This window comes from Quercus lobata, chromosome 10 (assembly GCF_001633185.2).
Source record: "Quercus lobata isolate SW786 chromosome 10, ValleyOak3.0 Primary Assembly, whole genome shotgun sequence".
Classification (NCBI taxonomy): domain Eukaryota; kingdom Viridiplantae; phylum Streptophyta; class Magnoliopsida; order Fagales; family Fagaceae; genus Quercus; species Quercus lobata.
This window is the reverse complement of record NC_044913.1, coordinates 6,744,107-6,758,655: the sequence shown is the minus strand read 5'-3', so window position 1 is coordinate 6,758,655 and position 14,549 is coordinate 6,744,107. Positions and strand designations below refer to the sequence as shown.

General features: G+C 37.8%; 2 protein-coding genes across 2 annotated transcripts; both read right to left on the bottom strand.

The window, feature by feature from the left end:
- Positions 1-1,141: 1,141 nt before the first annotated feature.
- Positions 1,142-6,595, bottom strand: LOC115964277. Its single transcript, XM_031083619.1, has 5 exons — positions 6,551-6,595; positions 5,940-6,493; positions 3,482-5,816; positions 2,609-3,385; positions 1,142-1,810 (listed from the first exon to the last, which is right to left on the bottom strand). The coding sequence occupies exons 1-5, from the start codon at positions 6,593-6,595 to the stop codon at positions 1,142-1,144; spliced, it is 4,380 nt and encodes a 1,459-aa protein (XP_030939479.1).
- A 650-nt stretch (positions 6,596-7,245) lies between these two features.
- On the bottom strand, positions 7,246-8,010 carry LOC115964275 (uncharacterized protein At4g02000-like). Its single transcript, XM_031083618.1, has one exon. The coding sequence runs from the start codon at positions 8,008-8,010 to the stop codon at positions 7,246-7,248; it is 765 nt and encodes a 254-aa protein (XP_030939478.1).
- Between the last annotated feature and the right edge of the window lie 6,539 nt (positions 8,011-14,549).

Below are 14,549 nucleotides of genomic sequence, written 5' to 3'. Positions count from 1 at the left end.
TTGCCCAACCACGACTATGCTTAATTGCCCAGCCATCATTAGACTCTCCAAGTTCACCTGGCACCAATTTACAAAATCATTTGCTTATGTGAGAAAGAGATATTTTCATTGCCGTGAGCTAACACTGTACAAAGACTGTATGTTCTATAAAAGATTTAAAAAAAAAAAAAGGGATATTACAATTCATTGTTCATAAACAGAGCATTATCCAATTGCAAATTAATCTCCATAGTTATTGCTCTTGAGAAAAGCTATTATGACTTGATACATCTTCTCCAATGTGTTCACTTACCATTTCTTGCCCTTGCCCATACATCATTTTTCAGTGCAAATGGGTGCTTAAAAAATCAGATCTGATTTTGGACTCCAGATAGAAACAAACTTACAAGAGTATTTTATCATGATTAGAGAATTAGTTGTTGCAATTACTCTCCATTTGCTCTAACAAGTATATGTCAACAATTTTATAAATATGTATCATTGTAAAAGGGCAACTTTATCAATGATTTTTAAATGAGATTTCAAATTAACAAACACTAAAGGAATACCTCATCAGCAAAGAGCAATGAGGTTGCATCAACACCAACATGGTAAAGCAATCAAGCAGCCTGCCTTTGCTTCCACGTCCTCCTCCTCCTCACATTAATCACAGGCACCACCACACACCCCTCGCCATAACCTTCACCCTTATTGTTACTCATCCTATTCTCCAATAGCCACGCGTAACATATAGCCGCCACTATGGAACTTGTACCTGCATCCCAAAAAACATCACACATTCAATGGGACCCAATCAATAAATATATATATATATATATATAATTCTCTCTCTTTCCTTGAGGAAAAAAAGAATAAGATAAATTGTGACTTCAGGAAGGCATTCCTGATAAGGGGTACATGTGGCTGATCAGTAAAGCTAGGAATCAACTCATGACAGGTCCTATGCCAAAAAAGGAAAAAAAAAAAAAAACCCCTAATTTTCTATTGTACGTTTAGCAATATAATCAGTCAGCAAAAATACAAAGAAATGCACTCTAATTTTGTTACTTGCATCACAAGTCATCTTGTTTCCATATAAAATCCAAAACCCATGATTTGTTTTCTCATCAATTGAAAACAAATAAAAGTGACTTCTCTATACTTAACTGTTAGAAGGCCCAGAGAGCACAATCTGTGCCTTGGCATTAAGCTCCCCATTCAAGAGCTTCTTAGCCTTGATCCTCTGCTGTTTCAAGAACCCATTAAGACTAACATCATCAACAGAATATTCTTCCTCTTCCTTAAACTCTTCTCCAACATTAGTAGTAGCTTTGAGCTTTGGAGCAATCTTATCAAATGAACATGTGTACAAAGATATCGACCTCCGGTGTGCTGACTCAACAAGGTTCCTAGGTGGAGACAGAACCAGCTTCTGCTTCTGCTGTTGCTGTTGTTGTTGCTGCTTCTCAACAAGACTGTCTGGTAGTAATGTTGGGGTTGAGTTGTTGAGGCGTGAAGGGGTTGGGATTCCCTGTGGGCGAGGGGAGGAAGGGTCAGTTTGGAACCGGGACTTGCAGTGAGGGAGCTGGCGAGGTGGCAGAGTTTGATTGGGAGTTGGAGGGTCTGGAGTGGAAGGGAGTGATGGTGGTGTGGGGTTGTTATTGGAGGGCTTGAGGATGTTGGAGAACCATTTTTGGACTGCAGAAGCAGGGGATGAATCTGAAGGAGTTGGTGTTGTTGTGGTGGTAGTAGTGTTAAGGTTGTCAAAGGAGGTGTTGCGAGTGTGTTTTGCTTTTGCTGATTTTGAGAGGATTTCTCCACTGCTCTGTTCCTGTTTCAACAACAAAGTAGCCGTTTCAGTTTGTGAGGTTCTATTATTATTATTTTTCATAAAAAAAAAAAATTTTAACTAATTCAAGTTAGATTTTTCAAAATTGACCAATGGTTATAAATCATCACTCATTTTTTTTTCATAGTAATTAGGAACCAAATTTGGTCAGTTTTGAAAGTTTTGAAAAATCTTGAAACTTGATGATATTAGCCCAAACCTAAAAAAATGTTAATTGTATTTTACTATTTATTTTATTCATTTTTTCAATGCACATAAAAAAGAAAAAAGAAAAAAAAATCCCCCCAAAGCCCAAAAGCAACTGCACTAAGAAGAAAAGCCCATGTAAAGCTCAGATCTTTTTTGTAGGCTTGTAGGTTGTTCTAGCGCTCTGTTTGTTTTAGCATAAACGTTTTCTGGAAAATTGTTCATTTTCCAAAGAGCATTTTCTAGAAAACTATATCATTTTCCAGTGTTTGGTAACGACCTTGAAAATGAGCTTGAGAATGTTTTCTGGAGTTTGGTACGCAAATTTTTATTTTTTATATTTCTTGTGTAATTTAAAACATGTGTATTATGTAAACCAACTAATGTAATTAATATAAATAAAATAAAATAAAAAACCAAGAATGAATTTGGTTTTCATACTAAAATTTTGACAATAGATACAATCAAAATTAGTTTTCAAATTTTCATGATCTCTATCACTCATCTTACTCATATATATTTTTTTTTTTTGAGAAACAACCCCCTTGGGTTAATAATTTATTAATGCATCCTCAAAAGATCAAGTTGATAAACATCAAAAATATCTGGAGGAACAGCCTCCATCCAGACAAGAAAAGGATCTCTAATAGCCCGTCTAGCAAGTTTGTGGGCAACACAATTTCCTTCCCTATGAATATGCTTGACTGAAATAAAAGAAAAACTAGAAAACAACAACTTAATATCCTGCAGTACATAACCCATATAAGAGCAGTCCATATAGTCACCAAGAATAGCCTTGATAACTGTCTCAGAGTCACCCTCCAAGATCATCCTGTCAAACCCAAGTTCCCTAGCAAAAACTAGAGCCTGACGAGCCGCTAACACCTCCACCATCTCCACCGAAGCAGGTGATGGAATTTGTTGTGATAAAGCAGCCATAACCAATCCTTGCTCATTTCGGATTATCACGCTGGCGCCAGCTAGTCCATCTTGGGAGAAGATAGCACTGTCGAAGTTTGCCTTCACACATGGCGCAGAGGGAGGCCTCCATTTTACTGCACGGGCTGTTCTTGGTATCACAGCATGAATGGGGCGGAGCTGCTGGAATTCCTGAAGCGCACAAGTGGCCTTAAGAGCAACCTGGCAGACCGGTACAGTAGGCTCTCCCACATGAGCTCTGTTTCGGCGCTGCCAGATTTCCGCTAATATCATAGCAAACAGGTCCAATGACGGTTTTTCCGCTGCCGCACGTTCCAGAACTTCCAGAAAACTGGAGCAAGATCCTGTGTCTGCCACAAGCTTTTCAAAATTCACTTTCCACACATCCTTTAGAATCGGGCAGGACCAGAGAGCATGCTGCGTGTCCTCTGACTACACCTTGCATTCTGGGCATAACGCATTAGTAAGAACTCTTCGCCGGACCAAATTCACCCGTGTAGGAAGGGCATCTCTCCCAGCTCGCCATACGAGAGACTTTACACGATTTGGCACGTTCATGCGCCAAATGGCCTTCCAAACTGGAGATGCAGTCCTAGTGTACGTCGTACCATGCAGCTCTGTTTCATCAAGCTCCATTAAACGGTGATAACCAGATTTTACCGAAAACCTTCCATCACGGGAAAACGGCCAAAAAGGGAGGTCTTTCTGAGCAAACAAACTCAGTGGGATAGCCTTGATGGTGGCTGCCTCATCAGGTAAAAACACTCTGTCAATCTCAGCCATATTCCAACTCCTATCTTCATGGTTAATTAAGCTATAAACCAAGGCATTTTCATGGTTTTCAGGGGCAGGGGAAAAAACCTTACCATGTTGAGACCCAGGCAGCCAAGAATCATGAAAAATACGCACTTGTGCACCATCCCCAATTCTCCACCTCAATCCCCCCTTAATGAGTTCTCTACCCTTCAAAATGCTCTTCCATGCAAAAGACCCTTTAGTGTCTTTAGCATAAAAAATAGACCCATGTGGGAAATATTTTGATTTAAAGAACCTGTAAAAAAGGGAGTCTTGATTTTTTAATAGGCGCCATACTTGCTTGGCTAGCATGGCGTCATTAAAATTTCTGAGTTCCCGAAACCCCATACCTCCATAGGCTTTTGACCTACACAAAGTGCACCATTTTACCCAATGAATACGTCTTCTTGTACCACGCTGTCCCCACCAAAATTGTCGAATCATAGTCTCAATCTCCTGGCAAAGTGAAATGGGGAGTTTAAAACAACTCATAGAGTAGGCTGGGATCGCTTGTATCACTGCCTTTAGAAGGACTTCTCTACTAGCTTGGGAGAGGAGCTTCTCTTTCCACCCTTGGAGCTTAGACCAAATCCGATCTTTAATGTAGGCCAAGCTTGCTTTCTTTCGCTTGCCCACAAAATATGGTAAGCCTAAGTATTTTTCATACTGCTTAATCTCCGGAACCCCCAACAAATCTTTGATAGATTCTTGGACCTCAATGCCCGTATTTTTACTGAAGAACAGCGTTGTCTTCTCCCGATTTAGCTGTTGCCCAGAAGCTTGTTCATAAGTAGCTAGAAGGGTTTGTATGTGATTGCATTCCTGTAAAGAAGCTCTACAGAAAAGAAGGCTATCATCTGCAAAAAATAAGTGGGTTAAGCGAGGTTCATTCCTGCAAATAGATATACCTCTAATATCACCAGAAGTGGCCGCTTTGGAAATAAGGCCATGCAAACCCTCTGTAACTAGGAGGAATAGGTATGGAGAGATAGGATCCCCTTGTCGCAATCCTCTACTAGGATAGATGGTTTGTGAAGGCTCCCCATTGATCAGAATGGAGTAAGAGACAGTAGTAATGCACTCCATCATAAGATCAACCCAACGGTTATGAAAACCCAACTTTCTTAACAAGCATTCCAGGAAAGACCATTCAACTCGGTCATACGCATTACTCATGTCGAGTTTGAGAGCCATAAAACCTGTGGAACCAGTTTGCTGAGTTTTCATGTAATGTAAAGTTTCAAATTCCATGAGGATATTGTCTGTGATTACCCTCCCAGCTTGAAAGGCATTTTGATTCTCAGACACAATAGAAGGCAATAAAGGTTTCAATCGGTTTGCTAGAACCTTTAAAATCAATTTATAAATAACATCACACAAACTTATCGGTCTGAACTCAGCAATTTTTACAGGATTTTTCACTTTAGGAATAAGAGTCACATATGTGTAATTGAACTCTTTAGGGATATAACATGATTGTAAACAATCCAGGACAGCTTTAGAGACATCATCACCAATCAAAGGCCAAAAAGACTGAAAGAAAAGAGGAGGCATACCATCGGGTCCTGGAGCCTTAAGTGGGGCCATCTCCTTCAAAGCAAGATCAACCTTTTGTCTAGTAAAATCTCTAGTTAGGTTGGTGTTTATCTCTTCAGTGACTATTGGTTGTATCACTTCCAAAATACCTTGGGCATTGGATGGTCTCTCAGATGTGAACAACCTTGAATAAAACCCAACTATAATATCAGCCACCTGCTTAGTCTCTGTGCACCATGAATTAGAATCATCCAATAAACCCACAATCCTATTGCGTCGAAATCTCTGAGAAGCTTTGTTGTGGAAAAATCGTGTGTTTTGATCACCACACTTAAGAAGCAAAGTTCTAGCCCTCTGCTGCCACATTAAGCTCTCTTTGTCCAACAATTCATTAACCTCCAATTTTAGTAATCTCACTGGCTCATAGTCTGCTCCCCTTGTCGCTGCAAATTCAGCCTTTTCCAGAAGTTTTGATTTTTCCTCCAACTGCTTCCTCACGCTGCCAAAGGATCTCTTGCTCCACTCCATAAGCCTAATACCACAAAGCTTTATTTTGTCATGCATCAACGGAGAGCTTGAAACGGGGGAAGGAGACAGCCATGCTTCCTTGATGGTATCACCACACCCACTTTCTTTCAATCACATGTGTTCAAACCTAAAGGGTTTGCAAGGTCTATCTGCAACCCCTTTAGGATTAATAATAATGGGATAATGATCTGAAACATTGGACCGAATGCATTGAACTCTAGTAGCTGGATTCTGAGCAAGCCAAGAATGAGTAGCAAGAGCACGGTCAAGTCTCTCCAATACCATGGTATCAACTCTCTTGCCTCTCCAAGTATATTTTTTCCCCACATAACCTAAGTCCATGAACCCACAATCATCCACAACTTCTCTGAATTCACTCATCGTTGCTGCACTTCTTAGTCCCCCTCCAAGCTTTTCATGTGACATTAGAATTTCATTGAAATCGCCGGCGCACAACCACGGAAGGGTGTATTTCCGATGGAGATTACGCAGTAAATTCCAAGTGTCACTTTTCCGGCTAGCCTCCAGAAACCCATAAATACCCGTGAACCTCCATGAATCCTCCTTCCCTTTGTTGACTATAATGTCTATATGATTGAGAGAAGAGGAGTCCACATCAATCTGAATTGTGTTCTTCCATAAGAGGGCCAAACCGCCAGCCCTTGTCACTCTTGGAACTACCTATTTCTCATCAAAATGCAAGTCATCACAAATCTTAGAAAGCCTATCATCGTTTGCCCATGTCTCGACCAAGAACAGGACAGCAGGATCTTGCGCCCGCATTATCGATTCAAGCTCATGAACGGTGCGTTGGTTCCCAAGCCCCCGCACGTTCCAGCATAGCCAACTCATTGGAATCGGCGGGGCTGCTGGGCAGCCTCCACCGTTGAGAAAGAGAGTGGCTGTGAAGCCTCATTCTGTTGCAAACGACGCTTTGCTTCTGGATGTTCAGAGGAAGAAGCTTCAACATGGCGCTTTCCCAGCTGTGCAACGTTATTAACTTCTACGTAATGAATATTGGGCCGAGCCATCCTCACCCATTTAGCTGAGAATTCACTTACCAGGCCTGGTCTCACAAGTGGAGCCTTTTTACTTCCAATGCTGGTTGGGCTTAGCCCAACACGGGCCTCATTAGACCCAGTGAATTCCACCATGTCATCCAATAAATTATCGGGAAGCTGGCTAACCCCATGCAGATTAGAATCCCTGGACGTGCGCTCTGAATTAATGGGATTGATTGTATCATCATTAACGGCCTCATGTTGACTCTGAAAAATAGGCGGTGAAACCGGCTTGTCTGGATTCAAGTCAGCATTAAATTCATCCGGACTAGGCGCACCTTCCTTATTTGGTTTTTCCTGTTGCCGGCACTGGACATCCGACTCTCCTCTCCGATTGGATTTCATCGTGAAAGTCGCCCTCTCTTTGATTTTCTATTTCTGTGTTTCAAAATAACCAGGCACACAAACAGAATTTTTGCTTGAGGGATAGAAAGGCAAGGCTCTAATGCTAGAATCATACCTTTTGTCCTTTAGCTTGAGGGTGCCATTACTCTGAATCCATTCTTCACAGTCCTTATCGGTATGGTTTAGACGTCCACACCAATAACAAAGAATTGGCAGTCGCTCATACTTAAAGGCCACCCATGACTGCTCACCACTCTCCAAAGTCACCACTCTACCACGACAAAGGGGTTGAGTAACATCCACTCGAACCCGGACCCTCATAAAACCTCGTCCGCCCAAGGTAGAATTCCCCGGCACATGTATCACCTCTCCAATCGATGCACACAATGCTTCTGCCGTAGCTTGGTTCATGTATGTAATCGGTATGTCATGCACTTGAACCCAAAAAACAGTCTCCTTAAACACCACATCACGCAAAGGGAGGGTTTTGTTAAAGTATTGTAGTACAATAACATGCTTGTCAAAGCTCCATGGCTCATTGCGAAAGACCCTTTCCACATCTGATTTATTTTCAAATATGAACAATAATCGATGGTCACCAAGATTTTGGATCTGAAACCCATTCTTTGATCTCCAGATAGGGTTAAAGGTGCGTGCTATTGCTTCCACATTTAGAGCTCTAGGTGTGAAGAACTTCGCCACAATCGAGAACTCTTGAGATTTGTGCTGCGCTTGAAATTTGAATTCACCCCCTTCTCTATCTGAGAGGGATAGTTTTTTCCATCCATTCATGATATTGTCCATAGAGAAAAACTGTTAGATCAAACACTCAAAGCACTCACTGTTTCCCGGAACCCCAAGAAACAAAGCCCTACAAGCCTTGATAGTAAGCTAGTTACTTCAAGGATTCAAACAAAACACTCACAAGAACATTTTACAGTCTAATGTTAGCAGGTGTTGGATACCTGAAAACCATTAGATCAGAGAAACAAGTAAGTGTAATATTATTTAAAAACTGAAAATTGTTGTTTGAAATAGTATATCAAATACCCCTTTACTTTCAAAAAAACGCGTGCTAGACTTAAAGGAAAAAGAAGGAACCTTCTCTCTTCTTTCCAGCATCGGTGTCAAGGAAAAAGAACGAAAAAGGAAAAGTTCCTCATCTTACTCATATATATGGACAGTAATGTCCATACATATATATATATATATATATATATATATATATCAACCATTTGTCTATATACATAAAATTGATATGGGAATACATCTCTAATAAGTACAAATAACAATAACTTTTAATTGTCTAATCTTTTTGCTGGTACACTAATTGCCTACTATGGTCAACCACAAGTCTTTAATATTACTCAAAATTATGTATTTATATAATGTATCTACATAATATATTATCACTGCATAGTATCTGCATAATGTATCCACCAACAAATACAATTCTCCTAAACAATTATCATTCATTATATAACAATATTATTAATTTACTGTAAAGATTATCTCATGTAAAAGCAATTTAGAGCCGTATAGGGATTATGTTTAAAATTTTCTTCTTTTACTTCATTCATTCTTTCTTCTTATTTTTTATTTTTAATATTTTTTTAGCACTTTTATGTGCAAAAAAGAACTACCTAGAATCCATCAAACCAAAAATTTCTTAGAGAAAAAAATAAAATCAAGTTTGAAATTCAAAGTAAAGAATTGGGATTTTGGTAGAAATGAATGAAATAATTACCATTGCAAATATGTTCTCCTTTGCAAGTTGGTAAAGATGAATGAAATAATTATTGAGCAATGAGGGGGAAAAAATCTAATTAGAGAACTTTGTTATAAAGGGGAAGAGAAACATGGAGAGAGAGAGAGAGAGAGAGATCTATGGAAGAGGGGAGACCAGAGTTAGTGACAGTGAGGGTGTGAGGAAAGAAAAAGAAAAGGGAAGAGAGAAAGAGTGAGAGAGCGTACCGTGAGAGAGAGATTGTTTTCAAAAAAAAAAAAAATTGGAAAACAACCTATAGAAAATAAGCCTTATTTTTATTAAGATTTTCCATTGACTAAAGATAGTTTTCCGTTGACCAGTTTTTTTTGTGCTACCAAACACTGGAAAATGTGGAAAACTATCTTTATAGAATATTTTCCAGCGAAACAAACAGAGCGTAGGTTATGTTTGGATTTAAGGATTTCAAAATAATGGGATTTGAAGAACAATTACTTGAAATTTCTTAGCAAACGGTATATCATGAAGTGAGTTTTAGAGGTTTTTGCTCAAGATGTACTATTTGGATTTAAAATGACATCTCACACCTACCCATTTCAAATCCATGTATTAATAAAACTCAAATTCGTTCATAAATTTCATCAATACAAAAAATTTTATCACCCCATACTTTATTCAATTTCTAGTCATCTGAATTAAAAATTGAAATCCAAATTGCTCCCTTAGTGGTCTCAATGTTACTTTATGATGGAATTCTAAAATCTCATTCATCTATTTTGAAATGAGTGAATTGGATTTTGATACTTCATCAATAATTTAAATAATTAAAAAAATACTTCCTAAAAAAAAGTCAATATTTGTTTAAATGTTGGCAATGTGTCACAATCTAAATCCCATATTTAAAAATGAGTGGATATGGTGAAGTTATTTTAAGAATTCTAATTGTAATACAATATATTGAAACTTATAACTACAGAACACAAGTCTGCAAATTCCATCAAACAAAGGAGTTCTGTTTAGCCACGCAACTTCTGTGGTTGTGCCTTGTGCGCCAGTTACAGAAGTCTGAGAATGGCACGATACATACTACGACCTTAATTTTTATTGCCTACTAGGCTATTGGGCCTTTAATCCAAGTTCTAACGAAAATAAAGAAATTACAAATCTTTAACAAATTTATTATGTTCTGTCATGTACATTCCTTTCAATAATCGCAACAAACAAACATGTTACAAAAGTAATGGAAAACAATTATTTTTAACTACTAATAAGCATCAAATTAAGTCAAGTGGTTCATAGTTATCACATATATATCTCTGTTTCAAAGCATAAGAAGGCTTTAATTTTAATGCAAAATTGTATTTCTATTATTATTTCTCCTTGGAAAATGCTTTGAAATGAATATAAGCTAAGATACGCATAGAACTTAAAAGGTTGTAATTGATAGAATATAAAATAGAACACAACAAAATGGTACCGATGATTTGTATTTGTTAGAGAGCTATTTTATACCTTCTGGCAGACCTAGAAAGAGGGTCTCTTCGATCCAGCAATGATGGACTTCCATGAGCCGCTACAAATCTTGGTGACCCAATAAATCTAGGGGGTGTCTCAGAGCGAGAAGGAGATGAAGCCACCATGCGCTTGGCTTCTTCAAGCCATTCTTGAGTCTGCCTGCTACTACTGCTCTTAGTGCTGCTCTCAAAATCATAGTTCTCGTCCATACAACCCCCACCTGTCAAGCTATAAACTTTCTTGCTGCTCTCCACGTTCACTGTCCCAAAGAACATGTCGTTCATGAAATCGGTCAAGTCTGGAACTTGTTCTGTTTTACGCTGAGCCTCCATTGCCAGCTTCTTTTGCAGGGTTACAGACCCTTTGCTTTCTCTTAAAGGGTCTCTGTTGAATCTGACCCTGTCCATGGTGCAGAGAGAGAGAGAGAGCGAGAGAGAGAGAGAGCTTGGTTGAGAACACAAGAGGGGTTTTAAAATATGTAAGAGAGGGGTTGGACCTTGATAATATCAGGTGGAGAGAGAGAGATATCATGTAAAACTTTTTGCCGGCGTTTCGGTTGATGTCTTTTTCTATGTATTTTTGTACGTGTCTGCACTTTACGAAGATGGCAAACCATGTACCTTTACAATTATACCGTGTTTAGTGAGGCTTTAAGTGGCAATTATACTTCAATGCACAAGGGTCCAAGAACTTTCACCTCAATCTTCTAGAGTAGTGAGTTGCATCGAAAATCGCTAATATTGGCTTACATGATCACATTCTTCAATCTAAACCCGTATATAGTTTAGAAATAAAAGCATATCTTTTTGGGGTATGAGAAAACAGGTTTTTGGCTTCTAGAAAAAATAAAAATATTATCAAGATTTAAAAAAAAAAAATTTAATTATGTTACTCTTCTTCAAATTTCTTAATATGAATATATATATTTTGATAAATTTTTCCTTGTATTACACAGGTTAGCGACTAGTAATATTTAAAAGTTGAAATATAATATTTAATATTGCAATGCTCCGATTGAGCCATATCATTGACTATGTTACATTTTTTTTAATTAATTTGTTTATCTAATTTTTTGATAATATTAAATATATTAACCAATTGACTTTGCACATCATCTTGAATATATATATATATATATATATATATATTTTATATTAATAATATCTTGGACAACTTTAACTTATTTAGAAAGAGATCTTAGTCATGTATGATATGACCTTCCTTTTTTCAATACAGAATGTTGAAAAAAAGAAAAAAGAAAAGTTCAAACATTCAGGTAATAATAATAATAATGTTTTGATCTTATATTAACTTATGGGTCACGTTAATGGTGCTCTTAGTACATTTGTTAATAAATTTTTTTATGAAAGTTTCAATACTACTTTTATAGAAAATATAAAAATTGAAAAAAAAACCAGTTACTTTTTTTCTTTTTTCATAAGAAGTTCCTAATAGCATTTCCTAAATGAATGTCCTTAGAGAATTCGTTAATAAATAGAGACATTTAATTAGGATTCAAATCTTCCCACTTCAGTGTTATAACTTGTAACTATTGAATTATCCACCAAAAGAAAAAGATTTCTTTTTATTTTTTAGATAATTTCTTGTTTACTATAAGATAAATTTCTTTTAAGATAAAGTAATCCTACAATTTTTTTTCTCAAATAAATGAAAGGTTTGTAATTAGACCAGCTAGCTGTAATCTTAATTGTTTGTTTTTAGACCCCTTAGAACACAACCATATTAACCTAGTTATTTAGCCAAGTGATTAACTTAGGTAAATTAACAAATCTAGGTTAACACAAATATATCATATCAATGTAAAGTGTGGAAAATAAAGAACACAAAGATATGATGACCCAGGAAAACCAAACCGGTAAAAACCTGGGGAGAATTTAACATAGCTATCCTCAAGGTAAAACGAATTTACTATGAAAGAATTGAAGTTTACACAATAGCGACTTAGACCACTAACATCATTGCTACCTCGAGTAGGAAATTTACTACCACAACCACGTGATAGCTCCGAGTCTATGGACTACTTCTTTCTTGAATTCACAGCAAGTACAAGCATCCCTGTTTGTGTATCTTTAAGCTCTTATTGCAGCAACTAGACCGATCACCAAGTTCTTGACATAATCTTGAATCTTGGAAATCCTAAGTATGTGTAAAGGCAACCACCTCTTGATCTCACAAAAGATTCACAACCACAACATAATGAGAAACCAAAAACATGGCTAGGGTTTTTCTTTTTATACTTAAGACAAAACATAAAACCCTACACGTCAAACGGGCTTGGGTTGAGTTGGAAAATTTTGCAGAAAAACAATCTGCATGAGTTTCAATCAATCGAGTCTAATTCTCGATTGATTGATCCAGACAGATTTACATAATAAATCTTACAACTACTCGATTCCAACTTTACATACAACCACATACTTTGAGCAAGTCTAAACAAGACTAAAACGTTTTGATCATGGTTTGCCAACAATACAAATTGAAGTTCTAATACTTTTAAACCTAAAGTCTTAGAACCCAATAAACTCCCCCTTTGGCAATCCATGAGAAAACACAAACTAAACAAAAATGATCAAAGTTTACAAAAACAGCCTATTACAAAAATATTGCCCAACACAACAAATTCAACCTAACTACTATCTATTAGTTGCAAGTGTAGACAGCAGCATGACTGAATCAATTTGTATATTTCCTAAAACACTCAACAAACACATAAACGCATGTGTGGAAAATACAAGTAAAACATAAATAACTTCTTGATTTCACATAACACAAAATAAAGACATATATTATTAATAACCTCGTAAATATAAATCAATAAGCAATGTGAAACAAGACACATATACAATCAATGTATCTCCTCCTATCATGAATAACCCAATCAAAACAAAGAATACATCAAGTGCCAAAAATGAAGCACCTAGATACTATCTAATAGCTCCACAAATACAAAAATCTCCCCCTAACTACAAAAACCCTCTACAAATGTACTCCCCTTTTTTGTGACGGAATGTCAAAGGTCAATCATAATCCATCATCAAAAGGAGGCGACGGAGGCGATTGTTGAAGATGCTCCAAATCCGCTCACAAAGCACGAATGTACTCCCCTTTTTTGTGATGGAATGCCAAAGGGCAATCATAATCTATCATCAAAAGGAGGCGATCGTCGAAGATGCTCCAAATCTGCTCGCAAAGCACGAAGCTCGACAAAGATGTCCACCAAAATCTGACCATGAGCCGTTTGAATGGTCATGATAGTCTCCAACATACGTTGAATGTCTGAATCATCCGAGGTAGAAGGTGGAGGAACAGCAGTAGCAGCAATGAGATCTACAGACCCCTCAGCTATAGTATCACTTGTAGAAGAGGGAGGAGGAGGTGTAACACCGGAAGGCTCAACCCTAGGACGTTTTGAGCTAGCTCTCATCTGAGCAGCCTTCTACCTAAGAAAGGTGGCATTTATGGGAGTTATGATATGGACAGGCTCAGAAGCCGAAAACTCAACTAAACCTAGATGTAAAATAATCCGGTGAATAAAAATGGGGAAGAAGAGAGCATGAGCAGTAAAACTATTCCTATGAACCTTAATCAAAGAGCGAATGAAAAGATAAGGAAAACTCATAGGAGCATCAGAAACAAGAGCATACAAAAACGCACATCTCTCCAAAGGAATGGTGTGTAGATGAGAGATAGGCCAAATGGAATGGCAAGAAATCCAGAAAAAGAGATAATAAGTCTCAGTCAACTCATGAAAGGTGATCCGAGGATCGGAATCCCACTGGATAGAAGTACCAGTAATAAATGACATAATGTCATTAAGGGGTGGAGATTCATCATAAGGATAAACCGGATGTTGGACCAATGGCACCCGAAGGGCATCAGCCACTATCGAAGGGGTAATGGTGTACCCTACACCCCGTACCCAACTCCTCACTAGAGTGTTGGCATCATAGGAGTGGACAGAGAGGTTCGAATAGAACTCTCTAATCAAGGTAGCCGAAGGAGGATGAGAAATGTCTAGCAGAGGAAGCCAACCCCTACACTCAAAGTTTCTCCTAATCTCACCATCTAG